Source organism: Myodes glareolus, chromosome 1, assembly GCF_982192425.1.
Source record: "Myodes glareolus chromosome 1, mMyoGla1.1, whole genome shotgun sequence".
Classification (NCBI taxonomy): domain Eukaryota; kingdom Metazoa; phylum Chordata; class Mammalia; order Rodentia; family Cricetidae; genus Myodes; species Myodes glareolus.
The window spans coordinates 78,175,952-78,198,317 of NC_142026.1; the positions used below are offsets into that span (position 1 = coordinate 78,175,952).

At 38.6% G+C, this 22,366-nt stretch overlaps 1 protein-coding gene across 3 annotated transcripts; it reads left to right on the top strand.

Moving 5' to 3' along the window:
- The first annotated feature begins 18 nt into the window (after positions 1 to 18).
- LOC125396694 (zinc finger protein 54-like) lies at positions 19 to 18,288 on the top strand. Of its 3 annotated transcripts, XM_087910430.1 has the most exons (6): positions 19 to 110; positions 985 to 1,075; positions 9,469 to 9,560; positions 12,289 to 12,379; positions 13,654 to 13,781; positions 16,684 to 18,288. In XM_087910430.1, exons 5-6 carry the CDS (start codon positions 13,748 to 13,750, stop codon positions 17,718 to 17,720), a joined length of 1,071 nt encoding a protein of 356 aa, XP_087766556.1. In that variant the 5' UTR covers positions 19 to 110; positions 985 to 1,075; positions 9,469 to 9,560; positions 12,289 to 12,379; positions 13,654 to 13,747; the 3' UTR covers positions 17,721 to 18,288. The 3 variants fall into 3 exon arrangements, with proteins under 3 accessions (XP_087766556.1, XP_087766554.1, XP_087766562.1); XM_087910428.1 differs by lacking the exon at positions 12,289 to 12,379 and having other exon boundaries at positions 13,655 to 13,781; XM_087910436.1 differs by lacking the exons at positions 12,289 to 12,379; positions 13,654 to 13,781.
- Positions 18,289 to 22,366: the final 4,078 nt, after the last annotated feature.

Genomic DNA, 22,366 nt, shown 5'->3' on the forward strand with positions numbered 1-22,366 from the left:
GCGGATGGAGGATGTTGTTGGCCATTGGTGAGGTGTAGAGGAAGTGCGTAAGTCGGAGGGGTTTGATTAGTAACGTAAAGGAAGCTGGGAAGTCCGTTTGCTAAGGCTCGGTAAATTGAGCTGATGAGCCAAAGCCAGAAGTTGTAAGTGTGGATTCCCTGTGATTCCTTCGGGACCTGCACCGTGGGCAGTCGCGTGTTGCTGACCTAGGTGTAGACGACGCGGCGGGGTGTTGAGGGGACGCGAAAACTCCCCGGAGCCGCAGTCGCCGAGCGGGGCTGCCTGGGAAAGTCAGCAGCACAGAGGGGGAACCGCAGCCCGGAGGCCTTGGAACCTCCCAGGTCTGAGGAGCTGCAGGGCTGAGACCCAGGAGGGAAGGGACCAAGTTGCGAGCAGTTTCTCTGCTGCTCACAAGGAAGCCGGCTGTGAAATATTGCTGTGGATGTCTTACCCCGTCGTTAAATTTTAGATCATCTGCACTGGACTAATCCTGATTTTTTTTTTAACCTTCTGATTTCCAAAATATTTTTGTGAATATTTTGTAATATTGTGAATATTTTGTACAAAGACTGGATATTGTAGAATTGCAGCAGTCTGGTTTCTGTGGGTGAGAACAGTTTGCTTGGAGTCTCCCTTGCTCTTCCTCGGGGCTTTTTTGGCAAATTACTCAGCATGTGTATGCCCATTGAGAGATCAAAGACTTCCATCATGTTTGGTCCTTGATAAATTCACTAATTCATTTGTGTATAATATTGTCACACAAATCATTTATTTACTTTAATTTCTGCCCCCGAGTTTTAACTGAGCTGTGCTTGAGTTTGGGATTCAAGTTATACTCGCTGAAAATGCTTTCTAAATATTTGCATTGTTCTGACCCTGCATCTCAATCAGGGAATCACTTGTAGAATCCTCTCTTTATCTACTGAGCACGGTACTCTGTTAGAAATCCAGATGATTTCTGAACAATCTTTTTCTCATGTGCAGGTCTCACTGATCACCCAGACCTGCTCCCCTGTGCAGCAAAACAAAAAGATCTGGAAGGTGGAGAGGGAGGAGACAGTAGCTAAGTATCCAGGTATGGTGGAGGGATTGGTGAAAGGGCAGCAAGGGGTTCAAGTCATTGTGGAAGTGGGACATGAAATCAGGTTTGCAACATTCAGTTTCACTAGAAATAATTCTGAAGACTTCCATGGAGACAGAACTCCTCATGATTAACCTATTGTTGGCACAAGAAGACTTTCCACAGAAGAATTGATAATGAAGACAAAGTTGTATTTGACCATGTATGTGAGTGATGCTATCCTTACTGCATTCACATCACTGATCATGTCATCATCATAATTGGTTTTCATTTCTATGATTTTAGTATATTATAAAATAATGAAAATTAATGCCTCTAGGATTATTTATTGTTTTCAGAATTTTGGAGCTTTGGTATTCTAGCATTTTCTCTACTTATTAGTGTTAATGTATCTGTTCCTGAAAGTAATGCCAGCAGAGTTTTTGATAAGAATCAGGAAATATATTTACAGACTTTAACTTTGTGGTGATATTTTGTTTGTGCTTTAACAAATAAAGCTTACATGAATATAGAGTGGGGAGCAAGCCACTAGTTAACCACTGAAGCCAGGCTGTGGTAGAACACACCTTCAACCCCAGCACTCAGGAGGCAAAGGCAGACGGACCTCTGTGAGTTCAAGGCTACTCTGGGCTACATGAGATTGATCCAGTATAAAATAGAAACAGAGCCAGACTGTGGTGGCTCACACCTTTAATCCCAGTATTTGGGACTCATACACCTTTAATCCCAACACTACGGAGGTGGAGATAGGAAGGGATATGGCTGGACTGAGAGAGGAATATAAAGCAGGATGAGACAGGAGCTCAAAACATTCAGTCTGTGGATTTGTAGAGACAGGATACCCCATTCATCCAATCTGGGGATTTCGTAGAGGTAAGAACTAGTGATTGGCTGCTCTGCTTTCTGTTCTTTCAGCTTTCACCCCCTAATATCTAACTCCAGGTTTTTATTATTATTAAGACCAGTTAGAAAACGTGCTACATAACTCCGTCTACACTGTCTTTCTATGGATATCTCCTATGGTCTTGTGGTCATAACCATTCCAAGTGGTTTCCATTGCTGTAATTGTAATATGCTGTAGATCACCTCTAAATTTGATCCTCTTAGTATTTTCTGGCTCTTTTCTTTTCCTTGGTACTTTCGGGATTACTTTCTGTAAGACATGCAAATAGCAGTGTTAGAGGAATTGCTTGGAGTCTTAGAGAAGTCAGACCTCCTTCTAGGTTGTCTTGTGTTTGAAAAGAAAATGAGGCATTGTGTCAGTTTTTACATGTTGTATGTATTCTCCTATTTTTTGTCACTGTGCGTATCTGTATTCTACGTTTTGTGACATGCACCTGTGTTGATTAAGGACTTTCTATCTAATGGACCATTTTATCATTTCCTAATACTATTTACTTTGTATTTTGATACTTTTTTCTTGATTTTTCTGTTACTATTGTAATGATAATCATCAGTTGTCTTTAACAGCTGTTCATTATCAAAAATGTGGCATTTTTTGAAAACTTCTTTCTCAGTTTTTTGCATCTTTAAAAATGAAATGAAATTTGGTAGAAAATACATGCTTTCTCAGCTGTCCTTTTTTTGAATGCTTAAATCTGTTTATATCATTTGCTTAGGAAATATTATCCATTTATATTTCAAGAAATTACTGAAAGAAATGCATTTGTTATTATTTAGGAATTTGAGTGTGATCACTGACTGGAGAGAATTGGAATCTCTGTATATTGAATTTACATTATCTTACGATCTACACTGTCACACTTTTTAATATATACATGTTGGCCATTTCGACTGCTGTTGACCACGGTCTGTTAATTCATTTGTTTGTTTATTGATTGTATTGTCATTGGCTTTCTTTGTAATTTTTGGTAGATTGTGGGGTTTTATCCATTGTAGTATAAGTAGATATCTAATAAATGTATCTGCTGTGCAGCCCGTCTCTTCATACTTTTAATTATTACCTTTTCCCTTGGTGTTTTTTATTGTGCACAGTATTGTTTGTCAGTTCCTGATGTTGTATCAAGTGTTGCCCTTTGTGTTACTCTGCAAGGTTCACAGTTTCAGGACATGAAGTCTGTGGTTCTTTGTGTGGAGGAGAAAATTGAAGCCAGATTCATGTTTTTCTATGCAGATAGATACTTTTCCGAATACCACTATATGAAGAGGCTGTCCAGTCTACAGCACAAGTTCATGGTATTTTGGTAACATTCACATGGTCATTGCTATTGGGCAGGTTCTGAATCTGATGCTCTATTGCATTGGGTTGTTTGTCTTCCTCAGCTCTCATGGTACTGTTGGTTGTGTGGATCTGCGGTGTCATCTGGAATCACACGAGGATGACTGGCGCTTTGACTGTATTTCATGGGCATGCTAGAATTGTTTTGTACAGTTGGGAGGCACAGTGTTCATTCAAGGAATGGAACCTGAGTCTATGCAAGAATAATAGGTGCTTTTAACCATTGAGCTATCTCTCTATCTCTCTAGCACTTAATTGTTAATAGAAAATGGTATAAAACCATACTAGTCTTTTTTTTTTTCTTTTTTTGGTCCAAAGTACATGACTTCTTCAACAATGGGTACTGATCTTTTACCTTTGGAAAGCAAACATGGGCAACAACAATAGCTTGTAATGTTTTGGAATTGTCTTGGACAGCTGTTGTTAACAATTTCAAAGTAGGCTTCTTTTACCTGGTGTGGTGGCTTTGTTAGAAAATCTATGTCCTTGTAAGGAGCATTATCAATCCAGATGAGAACTCTTTATTTACACACTAAATGGGTATGTATATACAGACCTATATGTATTATAGGCATTTTTAAGTAGATGATAATTGTCTGATTTCTCATGACTTCTTAGACATCCTTCGTGTTATTTTACCCCTCTCCTTTTGTGTTTATATTTGTCCCTTCTCCATAATTAAATCCTCCCTGTTTTTCTTTTTCCTCCTTCAGATCATTTGTTCCCTGTTATTCCCCTGCCTGTTATCTTCCCCACACCTAACGGTGGTCTCTTTTTGTTTTTCTGGTTACTGCAGTCACTCCAGGTTGTGGATTCACATCTGAAGATTAGGAGCTAGGAACTTCCTATTCGAGAGAACACATATTGTCTTTCTGGGTCTGAGTTACCTCACTAAGTAAGATCCAGCCATTCAACTTCAAAGCTCAAGAGTTCAATTTTGACAGGTGAATTATGTTTCATATTGTATATGTACCATATTTTCACTATCCATTCGGCAGCTGAAGGACATTTAGGTTGTTTCTCTTTTGTGACTGTTGTGAATAGAGTGGCAGTGAACATGGCTGAGCAAATATCTGTGGAGTAGGAGGGGGTTGAGTCCTTTGAGCATATGCCAAGGAATTGAACAGCTAGGACATGTGCTTGACTTGTTTAACATGAGGGTTTATTTGTTTAATTGAGGATTCTCTATATTGATTTCCACAGTGGCTAAATATATTGTTCATACAGTGTTGGTTCCCTGTGCTTTTTGTTTTTTATGTTGCTGCTGTTTGGATTATTGGTAGTATTCTTCCTTCCCTGAGATATTGCTGCTTGCTTCTTTTTTTTTCTTTTTTTATTGCTTTATAAATAATACCATTCAAAATTTACACCTCCTCCCATTTCCCTGCCACTGCCCCCACTCACCCTCTCCCCAGCCCCTCCATTCCTAAGAGAAGACAGGGTACCCTGCCCTGTGAGAAGTCCAAAACCCTCCCCGAATCCATCCAGGCCTAGGAAAGTGTGAATCCAAACAGACTAGGATCCCAAAAAGCCAGTACATACAGTAAAATCAAATCCCAGTGCCATTATCATTGGCTTCTCAGTCAACCTCCATTGTCAGCCACATTCAGAGGGTCCAGTTTGATCAAATGCTCGTTCAGTCCCAATCCAACTGGCGTTGGTGGGCCCCCATTAGATCAGTCACACCATCTCAGTGGGTGGACAAAACCCTCGCAACCCTGACTTCCTTGCTCATCTTCTCCCTCCTTCTGATCTTCATCTGGACCTTGGGAGCTCAGTCCAGTGCTCCAATGTGGGTCTCTGTCTATCTCCATCCATTGCCAGATGAAAGTTCTATGGTGATATTCAAGATATTCATCAGTGTGGCTATGGGAAAAGGCCATTTCAGGCATCCTCTCCTCTACTGCCCAAGGACCTAGCTGGGGACATCCCTTTGGACACCTGCCAACCCAAAAATGGCTCCATTAATTAAGATATCTTCTTTCCTGCTCCCATATCCACTCTTCCTCCATCTCAACCATCCTACTTCCCCAAACTTTCCCCAATCCTCCTGTTCTCCCTTCTTTCTCCTCTCCCCTTCCCTCCACCCCGTTCCCACCGCCATGCCCCCAACTTTTACCCGGCAATCTTGTCTGCTTCCAATTTCCAGAAGGATCTCTATATGTTTTTCTTTGGGTTCACCTTATTATTTAGCTTCTCTAGGATCATGAACTATAGGATCAATGTCCTTTGTTTATGGCTAGAATCCACTAATGAGTAAGTACATACCATATTCATCTTTTTCGGTCTGGGTTATCTCACTCAGTATACTGTTTTCTATTTCCATCCATTTGCATGCAAAATTCAAGATGTCATTGTTTTTTGTTTTTTACCACTGGGTAGATCTCTAATGTATATATGTGCCACACATTGTTTATCCATTCTTCCATTGAGGATCACCTAGGTTGTTTCCAGGTTCTGGCTATTACAAATAATGCTGCTATGAACATAGTTGAACAAATGCTTTTGCAGTATGATTGGGCATCTCTTGAGTATATTCCCAAGAGTTAAATTGCTAGATTCTGAGGTAGGTTGACTCCCAGTTTCCTGAGAAACCGCCACAGATTTCCAAAGTGGTTTGCATTCCCACCAGCAATGGATGAGTGTTCTCCTTACTCCACATCCTCTCCAGCATAGATTATCTTTGGAGTTTTTTATTTTAGCCATTCTGACAGGTGTAAGATGGTATCTCAAAGTTGTTTTGATTTGCATTTTCCGGTTTCCTAAGGAGGTTGAACATGACCTTAAGTGTCTTTTTGCCATTCGAAGTTCTTCTGTTGAGAATTCTCTGTTCAGTTCAGTACCCCATTTTTTAATTGGGATATTCAGAATTTTAATATCTAGTTTCTTGAGTTTTTTATATATTTTGGACATCAGGCCTTTGTCTGATGCGGGGTTGTTTTCTTCTCCCATTCAGTGGGCTGCCTTTTTGTCTTAATGGCAGTGTCCTTTGCTATAAGAAGATTCTCAGTTTCAGGAGGTCCCATTTATTCATTGTTGCTCTTATTGTTTGTGCTACTGGGATTATACGTAGGAAGTGATCTCCTGTGCCCATGTGTTGCAGACTACTTCCCACTTACTCTTCTATCAGGTTTAGTGAGTTCAGGTTAATATTAAGGTCTTTAATCCATTTGGACTTGAGTTTTGTGCATGGTGATAGATAATTGATCTATTTTCATTCTTCTACAGGTTGACATCCAGTTATGCTAGCACCATTTGTTAAAGATGCTTTCTTTCTTCCATTGTATATGACAAAATAGCTCCTTTGTCAATAATCAGGTGTTCATAGGTTTGTGGATTAATATCTGGGTCTTCGATTCGATTGCATTGGTCAGTGTCTCTGTTTATGCCAATACCAAACTGTTTTCATTACTGTAGCTCTGTAATAGAGTTTGAAGTCAGGGATGGTAATGCCTCCGGAAGTACTTTTATTGTATAGAATTGCTTTGGCTATCCTGGGTTTTTTGTTTTTTCATATAAAGTTGATTATTGTTATCTCAAGGTCTGTGAAAAATTTTGTTGGGATTTTGATGGGGATTGCATTGAGTCTATAGATTGGCTTTGGTAGAATTTTCATTTTTACTATGTTGATCCTACCATCCAAGAACATGGGAGATCCTTCCATTTTCTGGTATCATTTTCAATTTCTTTCTTCAAAGCCTTAAAGTTCTTGTCAAATAGATCTTTCACTTCCTTGGTTAGTGTTACCCCAGGATACTTTATACTATTTGTGACTATTGTGAAAGGTGATGTTTCTGAGTTTCCTCTATGCTTCTTTATTTTTTGTGTATCAGAGGGCTACTGACTTTTTTTTTGAGTTGATCTTGTATCCTGCCACATTACTGAAGGTGTTTATCAGCTGTTGGAGTTCTTTGGTAGAATTTTGGGGGTCACTTATGTACTCTATCATATCATCTGCAAATAGTGAAAGTTTGACTTCTCCCTTTCCAATTCAAATCCCCTTGATCTCATTATGTTGTCTTATTGCTATTGCTAGAACTTCAAGCACTATTTTGAAGAGGTATGGGGAGAGTGGACAGCCTTGTCGTGTTCCTGATTTTAGTGGGATGGCTTTGAGTTCCTCTCCATTTCATTTAATGTTAGCTGTCGGCTTGCTGTCTATTGCTTTTATTATATTTGGGAATGAACCTTATATCCCTAATCTCTCCAAGACCTTTATCATAAAAGGGTGTTGAATTTTGACAAATGCTTTTTCAGCATCTAATGAAATGATCATACGGCTTTTTCCTTTCACTTTATTTATATGATGGATTGCATTGATAGATTTGCGTATGTTGAATCAGCCCTGCATCTCTGGGATGAAGCCTGCTTGATCATAATGGATAATTTTTCTAATGTGTTCTTGGATTCGGTTTGCCAGTATTTTATTGAGAATTTTTTCGTTGATGTTCATGGGTGAGATTCGTCTGTAATTCTCTTTCTTGGTTGAGTCTGTGTGTGGTTTTGGTATCAGGTTTTATGTAGCTTCATAAAAAGAGTTTGGCAATGAGTCTTCTGTTTCTATTATGTGAAACACATTAAGAAGTAAAGGTATTATTAGCTCTTTTTGGAAGTTCAGTTTTCAAGTCTTGAACTGTATCCATTTCCTGTTTCATTGCTTTTTCTTTGTTTTCTTGGGTATCTTTGAGAGATTTATTCATTTATTCTAATTTTTGTTTGTCTTCTCATCCATTTCTTTAAGGGAGTTTTTCACATCCTGTTTAAGGGCCTCTATTCTTTCCATAATGTTACATTTAAAGTCGATTTCTTCTACTTCTTCTGGAATAGGGTGTTCAAGTTTTCTTGTTGCATGATCACTGGACTCTGGTGTTGTCATGTTTCTTTTCAGGTTTTTGGATGAATTCTTGCATTGTTGCCTGCCCATCTCTTCCTTCAAATGCTGCCAGGAGAATCTTGACGTCTTGGTCCAATCTTTGCTTGGTCCAATCTGTGACTGACTGTGGACTTGGGGATTTTTCTTTGTCTGCCCTCTCTTAGGATCCCTCGTCACTGGAACTGGCTGTGGTTGTGGTGGCTCTAAGCACCCCGCAGATGGAAAGGAGTGCCTTCTGGATTGATCTCCTTAGTGCAGGAGCAGGAATTCTTCCTGGGCCAAGGACCTCGCAGACATTAGGGCAGGCTTGGGGGAGGCAGGGTCATGTGGAACAAAAGAAAAAAACCTGCAGCAGGAGCTGGAGGGGCCCTGTACTCTGTTCCTGGACAGTCCATCGGGCGGGCACACACTTACCCCTCTGGATGGATCCCCTCAGTACAGGAGCAAGAACTCTTCCTGGGCCCTCGCAGACAATTGGATAGGCTTGGGGAAGGCAGGGTTGTATGGAACAAAGAAGCCCCTGCAGTAGGAGCTGGAGGGGCCCTGTACTCTGTTCCTGGATTGTCAGGCCAGGCGGGCACACACTTACCCCTCTGGATGGATCTCTTCAATGCAGGAGCAGGAACTCTTCCTCGGCCAAGGACCTTGCAGAAAATAGGGCAGGCTTAGGGGAGGCAGGGTTCTGTGGAACAAAGAAGCCCCTGCAGCAGGAGCTGTAGGGGCCCTGTACTCCGTTCGGGACTGGCCAACTGGGCAGGCACACACTTACCCCTCTGGATGGATCTCCTCAGTACAGGAGCGGGGACTCTTGGTGGGCCAAGGACCTTGCAGACAAAAGGGCGGACTTCTGCGGTTGGCTTCTTTCCCATGGATGATTACTTCCCAGTTCTCTTGTATTTATCTATTCTTCACATGAAATTTATTATTTCCCATGTTCTCATGGATAATTCGTCTGACTCTCCAGTGTATGTTTTGCCTCTAATTTATTATCTTCAGTGCTGCGTTAGTGAAATCAATTGTGCTAATTCCAGACTATCTTGAAATACACTTATGTCTACACCAATTTTAAGAGAGTATTTTTCTAGTTGCAACAATCTTGTTGATGGTGATTTTTTTTTTCTAAGCTAAGGGTTGTTCCACGTTCTGCTGGATTTGAGATCATTGTCTAGACACCTGGTTTTATTCTGTTGCTTGGATTTTTTTCATGTGGTTTGACATGTCTAACAGCTTTCAGTATTAATTTTTTTCTTTCTTTTTGACCCCTCAATGTGAAAGTCTAACAAGCTGTCTATTCATTGCTCCTGAAAGAGAAACTCGAAGAAGAGAAGCAGTAAGAAATGACTGATTCTTCAGTTAATCTGTCCCAGGTCAGTGGTTGTGTCCTCTCTTTTTCTACAAATAAAAAAAAAAGTTTTGAGATAATGCACATCCTAATTTTCTGATAATTTTTTTAACTTTGATATAAAAAGTGTTGCAAGCAAACAAACAACAAAAGTCACTTGCTATATCTGACCAGACCCAAAGACTATACAACTCAATATACTGTTTTGCAGTTAGAGTAGTCATTGGAAGCAGAAGCTCTGCAACCTCACATGGGAATTTTTTCACTCTTGTATATATTTTTATGAACTTATCCAACAGACACAAAATAGATAAAAAAAAAACAGTGACAGAATTAGAACTAGAAATGTAATTACATTTATATCCTTTTTCATAACTGATGTTCCTTACCTACATTCAGTCCTACCTCAACCCCTAATATGTAACCTTTCTTACTGTCTATTTTCCTATTCTACTTTGCCCACATGTACATGGTTTCCATAAATATCTATTATTGGCTAGATTCTGCATATGAGGGAAAACGTGACTTCTTCCTTTATGGCACTCTATGACTTCACTATTACACTTTCTGAGTCCAACCATTTTCCTGCATATTTTCATTCCATTTTTTCTCTTTGCCTGAATAGTATTCCATTTTATATGTATACCACTTTCATTACCCATTTATCTATTGATAGACAATTAGAATAATTCCAGAACTTTCCTAAGGTGAATAAAGCAGCAGCAAACATGGGATGTAAATAGATTTTTAGTAAGTTGTGGACTTCTGGGTATATGCCAAGAACTGAAATGGCTGAGCTATACATTAATTCCATCTCTAATTTTTTAAATACTCTCCAAACTGATTTCCACAATGACTGTATTAATGTGTATCACAACCCTCACACACATCCACACACCAACAGTCAATAAAGCTTTCTTTCTCTCCTTATCCTCTCTAACGTTTATTGTCAGATTGGTTTATGACAGCTATCCTGCCTCACTTAAGGCAATATTTCAATGTAGTTTTAGTTTGCATTTCCATAATGACATTTTAGTGGTTTCATACATTTTTTTTGTAATATTTATTGGCCAATTGTCCAGTCTTTGAAAAGTTTCCATTCAGTTAATTTTCCCATTTGTTGATTGGTATTTCTACTTCCTTAGATTTCTGTAATTCTTAGTAAATTCTAGGTATGAGCTACTATCCAAAGTGCCACTGATACAGATTTTTCCCCCTTTCTGTGGGGTGTCTGTGTGCTCTGCTGACTGTTTTCATACAGAAACTCCTTATATTCATGTAGCCCATCTGTTAATACTTGGGTCAGTTCCTGTGCTAATGATGTTCTTTCTAAGCAGTAAGTCCTTGCCCATCCCAGTGTCTTCATGAGTATTCCCTGTTCCTATGTTTCTATTTTTCTGCTTTAATTAAGGTTTTTGATCCATTTTGAGTGGATTTTTATATATGATGAAAGGTAAGAATCTAATTTCATTCTCCTATTGGATCCAGTTTTGCCAGCCCCATTTGTTTTAAAGGCCACATTTTTATAATCTCTTTTTGCTTCCTTTATTAAATATTAAGTAATCATGGCTTTCTGGGACCTCTATCTTATTCTGTTATTCTTCTATTTTTATGACCATGCTAGGCCATCTTTATGATTGGAGCTATACAATACAGTTCCATAATTCTACACATGTTCTACCACTTTTTGTAATTCTACCCTACCACCATTTTTTTTTTGAGGGAAAAATTTTCCACATTGACTTATGACCTGTAACTTTGAAAATATTTCCACTGTGACACATGGACTAAAAATACATGTTGGTGCCCCATTGCTATAGTGAATATACTGTGTAGGAGGAGGCCTAGCTAAGCAGGGAAAACTAAACTGAAGGCTGAGAGAAAGAAGGGCAGAGTAAAGGAGAAGCCATGTAGCCCTGCTGGAGACAAACGCTGGAACTTTAGCCAGTAAGCCACAGCCATGTGGCGATACACAGATTACTAGAAATGGGTTAAATTAAGGTGTAAGTGTTAGCCAGTAAGAAGCTAGAGCTAATGGACCAAGCATTGATTTAAATAATATGGGTTCTGTGTGATTATTTCAGGACTGAGCAGCTGGAAACTAACAAGCGGCTCTTCCTAACAACAATACTGTATTCACATATATTATTCTGTGATGGCTTATGTGCCATGTAGGCTCTGTTCCATTTCCTTGAATCATGGTTATAAAAATGCATATTGAAACATGGACTAGTTTCCACAACATCTTAAAATGATGGAATTAAAGAGATTTATGTCTTGATTCTTTTTTGTATTTTTGAAACAAGGTTTCTCTATAGCTTTGGATCCTGTCCTGGAACTAGCTCTTGTAGACCTGGCTTGCCTTGGACTTACAGACATCTGCCTGCCTCTGCCTCCCAAGTGCTGGGATTAAAGGCTTGCACCACCACTGCCCGGCTCATATCTTGATTCTTAATACAAAATAATGCTTTGTTCCTAATACTAATGATTTAAGTACACTAGGGAGTGCAGAACATGGCAGCAACATGTGGTTTGAGTTTGTCATGAAATTGATGTTCTTGAATATAAACTTAGATTGATTATAGTCTACTTGTGTTTCACTTTGGTATTTAATATCACAACAGTGATGATGTCCATGTGTTTGTTGAAACCTGCAATCTGTTTTTCCCAGGACATTGGCTGCTCATATCACTGACTTGGTTAGGATGTTCAAGGGTCTTTTTTATTTCTCTTTTTCTTTTTGCACTAAATAGGATTCCACTGTGCAGTCATTTTTCCCTGGGACTCATTATATAACACCATGTGGAATACATCAGTAAAGGTGTCTTGGAGTATTGACTAATTGATGTGCATAAGACATCACATTTGATGCAGAAAGAACATTCCTCATGATTGCTTTGTTCTAGTCAATTCCTGCGAGAATCATGGCTCTACTTCCCTAGCCTGAAGCTGCAGTGTTTTAAAGTGGAGATTGGAGAAATGGGCTCTGACCCTTGGGTTTGCATTGCTATCCTGACTTGTGACTCAGACAGAATATGTCACTAGTTTCCTTTTCCAGAAAAATAAAGGAGAAATCATGAACGCTACTAACCTAAAATCTGTTAGACAATGTAGCCTAAATACTAACAAGAACATATTGAGGATTACAAAATTCAGATACAATAGCTGAGATTTTTGTGCTCTATTATATTTGCAAAGCACAGAAAATGAGTATAATTCTCACATAATTTAATATATTCATTTATTCACTAGAAATCTGTGTCATTCCTGAATACATTCAAGTTACTTCATTTATGTGTACTTGCTTAGATGTAACTTAAATTTATTATTTAATGTGCTTTTGGACTTCCCTCAATTTTGATAGCTCTTCGGTGGTAAAATTTTCTTCTAAACCTCTGAAAGTGTTATTTGTCAAAGTTTCCTTATGCATACTGTTGGGACAATTTTAGATTATGTCAAACATGGCTGATACAGATTTTAAATCTGCTTGGTAGTGGGTTAAATATTCTTATAAATTAGTTCATAAACTACATGATTTTATTTGTTAATATAATAGCAAGTATGCAGGGTTGTTACACTCCTTACTGTGGAAAAAACAAAAACAAAGCTCTTTGACTCTAAAGTCAGTCATGAATTCCGCCTTCTATATCTACCCTTTCTCTCTGTAATGGTGTGGCGCTAAAACTAGACTTTAGACATCCCAGCTGCCTCTTTTAGAATAGCGTTGTGTAAGGCCCACGTACAGACAGGATTGATTCAGAGTCAGAATTTACCATCATCTACAGACACAGCATTTAAAATCACATTTCTTCATCATGAATTTTTTTTTCTGAGTTATATGTACACTGTTATCCTGTAGGATATAAACATAGCATCCATAACAGATAGATAACCTTGTCCAGACTTTAAATGGGTATTGTTTCATGCATATTGGTTGTGAGAATGTTGTGGCATTTTGTTTTCAGTTAGAAAGCCCATGTAGAATATGACTATATTAGAAATTAACTTTTTGAGGAGTTGTCTTTGCTCATCTACATTCCTGATTTGCGTAAGTCTCCTTATATCTAGGAAAGTGCTCTACCTGGTATCGCCTGATCACACTGTAAGTTTTTATTTCAGGGTCTGTTGACATTCCAGGATGTGACTGTAGACTTCTCCCAGGAGGAGTGGGAATGCCTGGACTCTGCTCAGAGGACTTTGTACATTGATGTGATGTTGGAAAATTACAACAACCTGGTCTCTGTGGGTGAGAACATTTTGCTGTAGAATTCCTAACTCAGGCTTTGTATGTACTTTCTAGGTTGTAAACTCTCTGTTAGGCTGTCTTGGAAACAAAAGGAAATTAGGAAAAGTTTGGTAGTAGAAAAGAACTTTTTCTTGGTATTTTGCTGCTTTCTTTCCATTTTCCATGTTAGAGGTGTCCAGCACCTTTCACTTTGGTTCCAAGATGCATTCAGAAATTCTGCAGCATATAATATTTCCAGCCACACATTCCTTTTCATTTTTTTCACTTTCATTGGAATAGATTTATTTTTTCTCATACAATATATCCTGGTTATATTTTTCCCTTCCTGTATTTCTCCAAGTTCCTCCCCATTTAGCCTTCCCTCAATATCTACTCCCTTTCTATCTCTCTCTCATTACAAAAATCAGGCTTGGAGCCAGACATAGTGAGGCACACCTTTAATCTCAGCTCTCTAGTGAATTTCTGTGAGTTTCAGGCCAGCCTGATCTACAAAGCTCGTTCTGGGTGATCCAGATCTATTACTCAGAGAAACCCTGTCTCAAAACCTGCCTCCCACCTCCCCCAAAAAAGAGCAGGCTTCTAAGAAATAACAACTAAGCATCACAAAATAAAATAAAGCAAAAACCATCATATTAAAGTTGGACAAGAAGAAAAAGAATCCTAAGAACAGGTACAAGTATCAGAGAAACATTTATTCTCACATTCAGAAGTCCTATGATAACACTAAGCTTAAAGCTATAATTCATATGCAGAAAGCCTGGTGCAGATCCGTGTAGGCCCTGTGCTTGCTGCTTCTGTCTTTGTGAATTCACTTGCACTTGGCTAGTTGGTTCAGAGGGCCTTGTTCTTTTGTTGTCCTCCATCCCCTTTGCTTCTTAGACTCATTTCACCTCCTCTTCTGCATGGATCCCTGAGCTCTCAGGGGAAGGATTTGATGGAGACATCTCATGTAGACTTTCTCTATATGTACTGTCTGGCTGTGGTTCTCTACATCTGTTCTATCTGCTGCCAGGGGAAGCTTCTCTGTTGATGACTGTATAAGGCACTGATCTATGAGTATAGAAGAATATCATCAGGAGGCGATTTGTTGATACTATTTTTTTTTTCTTTTCACATCAGTAGTTTTTGATTTATACTAGGTCTCAGGATTATCTATTCTCTGGTTCTTGGTTACCCACGCAGTATTGGTTATGGGTTCCATCTTGTGGATTGAACCTTAAGTAAAAGCAGACATTTGTTTGTTACTCCCACAGTTTCTGTTCCAACATTACCCTAGCATATCGTGCAGGCAGGACAGACTCTGGGTTACAGGTTTTATGGCTGGTCCCACCTATTATCTTAAAGCTCTGTGTCCATCATTGCATTTTACATTGTTTTACCTGTGAGAACTCAAGATATCCAAACCTAAAATTCTCCCTAACTATGCTGAAGGTCTGACAGGAAATAGCAATTGGGAAATCATTCCTAGACTCCTCTATTTTGTGGTCTCTTCATGTACTGAGCCCAATACTGTGTTCAATGTCGGTATTGTTTCTAAAACCTCTGCCATAATTCATAGGATACCTCACAAAACGCATAGATTATTATATGCAAGGTAAGCCTGGTTACCTGTATGAAGCAAATGAGATTGCCCTGGAATGTGGGGAGGAGAGAGTAGCCACAACCAGGGTGGGCTAGTGAATGAACAGAACACAGTAATGGCTTTCAGTGAAAGAGAAAGAGCTGAGAATGTTTTTGCTATATTCCCACTTGAAAGGATTCCTGATCATTTACCTTAGTATCGTGTCCTGGCCCCGTGATGCATCCTGCCTGTTGTAGCTGTTAGAAGACAAGTGCCCATTGCACCTGAATTATGGTGACTCAATACTAGTACAAAATGTAATTTTATTTCATTGTGCTGATATCAGATTAGAATAATCTTACAAATTCTAACATGAGTCCAAGAAGTAGGATTATTCTGTAATTGCTTTCCTTGCTGTGTGTCTTTATATTACATCATTTTCTTCCCAGTGGAGAATACACTGATACATTTCTGGGAAATAATTTCAGGAGTCAGTGTACAGAGGAGACTTGTAAATGACCGTATGATGAAAGTTAAGAAACACAGCAGTGTGTGGAGCTCAGACAGTGGAGGATAGAAATAAGCAATAGCTGCCCATAACTGCCCTGCCTCAAATAATACAGATTCGAGACTCTGTAATCTAGAGCCTTTGATATCTGACAAAATACTTGCTTTACTTCCCTTACTTTTGAAAAGCCTAATGTGTTTTTTTGAGAAAAAAAATAACCCTTTGATGCTTTTTAAATTTGTTTTGTTTTGTTTTGATTTGATTTGTTTCTTTAAGACAAGGTTTTACTCTGTCGCCTTGACTCTCCTGGAACTTCCTCTATAATCCAAACTTCTCAAACTCACAGAGATCCACTTGTCCAAATGGTGGGACTAAATACATGTGCTACCACTGCTTAGTTTTCCTTTGATTCTTTTAAGTAAGCCTTTAGTTTTCAAAGGAATTGGTCTTCTGAACAGTACTTTTCATTGCTTTGCATTAGTAAGTACAAACACTGAACCTAGAATTGTAGTAAACTTTTCTTTAACAATTTCATAGAAAAAAATATTTTAAAATAGACACATGTATTCTGAATATAATCCATCAGTAAGCTCCATCCTAAAGCTAATTGCCGATTCCTCAGTTATTTGTTTCTTCTTCTTGAAGGCTGTCACTCTGTTTGGGGGATAATTCTTATAATTATAGTGAAAGGAAAAAATGTTGAGTACCAGGAACTCTGTGCAAAATAGTTGCTGGTTGACATATCGTAATAGAGAACATAGTGAGTCACAATCACTTATCAGATGTTTATTATTGGAACAAGGCCTATTAATCTGACTATACTCATTTTCCAGAGAACGATTACATATGTGATCCTGTCCATCAGCATGTGAATAATGAAAAGGAGTCTTCTCCGTGTAATGAGCTTGACAAAATGCCTCATGACCCCTCCACATGTGCACCTTATAGAACAAGTGAAACTACAGAAAACTCCAATGACTACAGATGCAATAATCACAGGAAGGACTCAATTGACTCTTCAAACCCAGATAGACATGAAAGTGGAGAAAACCCTTGCAAATCTAAAGACTACGAGAAATCCAACATTACTCAAGATCAGAGAGTCTGCACAGCAAAGAAAGAGCACAGGCTGGGAGAATATGCTGACTCTTTTCTTAATGCATTCAGTGTTATGCAGCAAGCAATCTGTAATAGAGAGAAAACATACCATTGTGAGGAATGTGGGAAATACTTCAGTAATTCCACAAGCCTCTCTGTGCACCAGAGAATACATACGGGAAAGAAACCCTACAAGTGCAACGTTTGTGACAAATCTTTCACCCAGTGTACAAATCTTAAAACACATCAAAGAACTCATACTGGAGAGAGACCTTATGTATGCAGAGAATGTGGAAAGTCATTTCGTCACTTGTCAGCACTTAAAAGCCATCAGAAAATGCATACAGGAGAGAAGCCTTACAAATGTGAGGAATGTGACAAATCCTTTACCCAGTGCTCAAGTCTGAAAACGCATCAAAGACTTCATACTGGGGAGAAACCATACAAATGCAGAGAATGTGAAAAGTCTTTTCCTCAGTCCTCAGCACTCAAAAGCCATCAGAAATTGCATACAGGAGAGAAACCTTACAAATGTGAGAAATGTGACAGATCCTTTGCCCACTATTCTAGTTTCAGGAGACATCAGAAAATCCATACTGCTGAGGAACATTCTGATTATGAAGTATGTGGCAAGGTCTTTCGTCAGCTTTCACACTGTAGAAGCCAATACAGACTGTATACTGGAGAGGATCCTTATAAATGCAATGACCATGACACAGATTCTTTGCCCACTATTAATCATTTAGAAGGCATCATAAAAATCATTCTCTAGAGATATTGTATGAATGCAAAGATTGTGACATCGTAAAAGGCATTACAGAATCCATACTGGAGAGAAACATTAGAAATGTGAGGTATTGTGACAAATCCTTTACCTAGGACTCACGTCTTAGAACATATCAGAGAATTCGTACTGGAGAGAGACCTTACAGATGTAAGGAATGTGACAAGTCTTTTTTTAGGTGTGTATATCTTAGAGCAGATCAGAAAATTAGTATTGGAGAGAATTTTTATAAATGCAAAGACTGAGCCGGGTGGTGGTGGCACACACCTTTAAAACCAGCATTCAGAAGGCAGAGGCAAATGGGATCATGATGAGTGCAAGGCCAGCCTGGTCTACAGAGCAAGTTCCAGGAAAGGCTCCAAAGCTACACACAAAACCATGTCTCCAAAAACAAAACAACGAAACACTAAACAAACAAAAAAAGAAGATATCAGAAAATTCATACTGTAAGAGAAAAATACCATTGTAAATAATGGGACATAGTAGTTATCTGCTATTCTCTGCTTATAAATCCCAATAGTATATAATAAAAACATAAACTTGTGAATACCTTGAATGGAGGTCTAAATCTTAGAAAAATATTATAGGTTTATATTAAAATAAAATTCTATAAAAGTAATGGAAAGTTTTTTCTTTTTTATTATATTTTCTTTTAAAAAGTTTTTTCTTAATGTTTATGATTGCTTTGTCTGCAAGTATTTCTGTATTCTGCATGTTTGCCTGGTGCTTGGTGAGGCCATAAGAGGTCATTATATCCACTGAAGCTGAGATAACAGAAAATTGTGAGCCCTGTGTGTATTGGGAATTGAACCCTGGTTCTCTAGAATAGCATCCAATACTTTCAACCACTAAGCCATATATACAACTCCTAGAAAATCCTGTAATAAGAACATTTATCTTGTTCAGTATGCAAAATTTCATGCCTTTAATTCCAGCACTCAGGAAACAGACACGAAGATCTGTGTGTCAGAGGCCATCATTGTCTACATAGTTTCTGGACAGGCAGAACTACATAAACTCAACAACAAAGAATCATAATGAAATGATTCAAATATAGTAAATGAAAAAAATGTGACAGAGACCTCTAATTTTGCTGTTCATCACAAAATTCATAGTTTTGAGAAACCATCTGCAGGTGTACCATATATAACCCCCATGTGTTGTTCTTTATAAATTCCACCCTTGAAATGCTTTCAATTCGACAAATCCTTTACCTAGTTCTGAAATTATAGACATAAGAATTCATTATGAAAGAAACAAAAAAGTGCTTTAATAATGTCTTATATTTTTTTTGTTCACCTTTCAAGTTTTCATAGGAGTCAAACCTTAAAAAGAGTAAGAAGGTGAGAAATTATAAAGGGATAACAAGTGACTGAAAACATGAGCATGCTCACATACAGCTTACAAATCTTCAAAGACTAAGGGTATGGTCCTCCATGTCTTTAATACCAACTCTCTGGAGGCAAAGGTAGGCTGAACTCTATTGAGTTCAAGTCCAGCCTTGAGAAACCCTGCCTCAAGCAAAACAACAACAAAGAAATCCCCAAAAGCATACACTAATTTTGAAGTCTTGAGGACAAATGGGGTAAATCCCCAAGAGCATACACTAATTTTGAAGTCTTGAGGACAAATGGGGTAGTATTTACTCAATATTCTAAAATAATATAGCTGCTATTAATGGCCAGTAGAGCTTCATGGAGTGAAAGGAGTCTCGTTGGACTCTCCCTCAGCAGTGAGGGAGATGGTATTTATCCGAGACTTCTACAGTATATTTTCAAAATATGAATCTGCAATGCCCACCACCAACTGCAGCAGGCTTCTTTCACTAAGGTTAAGAGTACTGCAAATTGATAATTATAAACCTGGATATTTTGATGGAAATTAATATGATCATTAATGCAATACCAGTAGGTCCGCCCTTGGCCTATACTCCCCAAGTCATGGTATTTGATCATGTTTATAGTAGAAGGTGCGAATTCCCCTCAGTGGAGCAAGCCATAGATCCAATTGACAGGTGATTATGCCCATAAGCAGTTGGGCCGGTTTTGTGCTGTGCACACATCCTGGTTTGTAGATTGGTATTGTAGGATGCAGGGACCATTGACTTCAGTCATGTGAAAGCTAGCCAGTAGGGAGAATTTTCTGGTAGGTTCAAGATTGCATCCTTTCTCTCTTTGGTATCTTCAATAAATAACATCATGTATATATGGTGGCCAAGTAATCTGTTTTATTTGGGATGCCTCTGGGACCTCCCTGACCAGTAAGTCCTAGGCAGATAACCAGTACCTGGTAGAGAGAATTGGATTTAATAGCCCTTTGAATGGAAGCAGCATTATTTACCCAAATGGGACATCTCTGTTCAAAGTTTTGAAAATTATATTTTCTATTAACTTATAAGACAGTGGGATTTCATAAGGCTTTATTCTTTTGGTTAATCCACCCACTTATCCTCCTTCCTGCCTCATCTAAGTTAAACATCTAGTTCATATTATCCAGCACCTTTATTGTACATTATAACACATATAGAGTACATTATAGCACATGTGTTCTACTATCCCTCTTTTTGTATTTTTTACTTGGGTTGTAAAATGATAGGTTCCCATGTAGCTTTTTCATGGGTGTGTCATTTGGCCTTCCAGCAGCCTCCTCTTCTCAACCAGCAGAGTACATATTTGAACCATTCTGCCCTCGGTATCCTGCCTTCCTATTTCATGGAACCTATCCACCCTCTTTTCCTCCATCTCCCTCTTATTGTCTGTCTCTAGCTTCCTGACTTGTATACTCTAACTGAGCACAAGTGAAGACTGACATGGGAGAAAATGTGATGTTTAACATTTGAGGCCTAGTTGGCATCACTTACCATATTTTCCATTGCCTGCATTTACATCCAAATTTCACACTTTCATTTTTATTTGCAACTAACATATATACTTTTGTAGCTATGTATTACATTTCAGTTACCCATGTGTCAGTTGGTGGATAGCTGAGCTGATTCCACTAGTGTGAAAAGAAGCAGCAATGAGCAAGTGCTCGGTGATAAAATGCCAAGATCTGAGTTCATATCTGGAGTTCATAGCCAGGAGTGTTTACTGTGTATCAGTCTCTGAGGTGAAACCCCTCTGTCTTGGAGAAAGCTCTTTAAAATGCAGGGGTTAAAAGATAAACTAATGGGATGCTATAATGGGAGGTAATACATTCTGTCCTACAGAGAAGCTCCTGAAGTACAGAAATAAAGGACACTGACACTTCAGACAAGCTGAGCCACATAGAAAATACTGAGACCAACCATGAAGCAGACACCAGTCAAGCTGCCTGACCTGCAAGACAAGCTGCATGAAGGAAATAGTGAGTGTCTCAAAAGGCACTTCAACCTCCCTTAAGCTGTTTTCAAGCTGTGCAGTGATCCCCAGGTCTCCAACTTCCTTAGCCATTACCCCTCAGCTTAGCTATTAGCTGTCGTTGAGTCCTTTGTGCTTCTATCTGTAACCCCTTACCCCCACTCTTGTAAGTCACTTAGTAAAACTCAGTGGTCTCCTGGGTTTAGGGATGACTCAATGGTTAGGAGCACTGTGTGCTCTTTCAGAAGACTCACTTTGAATTTCCTGCACCCTCACCTAGGTACTCAATCTGTAATGTCACTCTAGGGTATCCAATGCCTTCTGGGTCTGTTAGCACTAGGAACACACATGGTGCATAGACATACATGCAGATAAAACACCCCTGAAAAAGAAAAACAATCCTCATTGTTTCACTCAGATATATTTTGTTGTTTTCCTACTTTGGTTTGTCATTGGCTCCTTAGCTGTTATTATTTTATTTTTGTTTTTCTTTTTTTTCTTTTTATATTTGGGGATTATAATATTAATACAAGATTTCTCCTCTCCCATTTCTTTCACCAAATTTTCCATAAAATCTCCTCCATTTCTTTTAAATACATGGCCTCTTTTTTAAATTAATTGTTACTGTGCATGCGCACGTGTGTGTGTGTGTGTGTGAGAGAGAGAGAGAGAGAGAGAAGAGAGAAGAGATTGTAATGTCTGTGTATATACATACATATTGCTAAATATAACTTACTCGCTATGTTCTATGTTACTTAGACATATTTTTCAAGGCTGACCCTTTGGTAGTGGGTAAACAATCCTCCCTAGGGAAGATTAATTCTCCACTTCACATTATTGTTCAGTTGCCTGTGTGTAGGGTTGCGGGCTTCTCCCCATTGAATTAGGCATGCCCATTGTTTGTGTCCATGCTCAGCTTCCTTTTAGGTGGTCACAGAGTTGAGACTATGGATTTAACTTCTTTCATTATTAGGAGACACAGTCTCACAAAAATTTTCCTGTTCTTCTGGCTGCTACAATATTTCTATCTCATCTTCAAAAATGTTCCTTGATTCTTAGGTATAGGAATCTTTTGTAGATGTATCCCTTGGGGCTGGCCTCCACAACTCTGCAATTTGGTTCATTGTGGGGATTTTGTAGTTATATCTGTCTGTTGCTAAGAGAATTTTCTTTGAGGGGGAGTGGAAATTCAGAGAATCATTAAGTCTTACTACAAAAACCTGTATTCCACAAAATTGGAAAATGTAAAAGAAATGGACAATTTTTTTAGATAGATACCATATACAAAAATTAAAT

What these genes read in the sequence shown, in the direction of transcription:
- LOC125396694 (XM_087910428.1), top strand. Translation starts at nt 9,531, where the DNA reads ATGACTGATTCTTCAGTTAATCTGTCCCAG. An exon ending in CTTCAGTTAATCTGTCCCAG is followed by an intron (nt 9,561 to 13,654) that starts GTCAGTGGTTGT and finishes TTTTTATTTCAG; the next exon opens with GGTCTGTTGACATTCCAGGA. An exon ending in CAACAACCTGGTCTCTGTGG is followed by an intron (nt 13,782 to 16,683) that starts GTGAGAACATTT and finishes CTCATTTTCCAG; the next exon opens with AGAACGATTACATATGTGAT.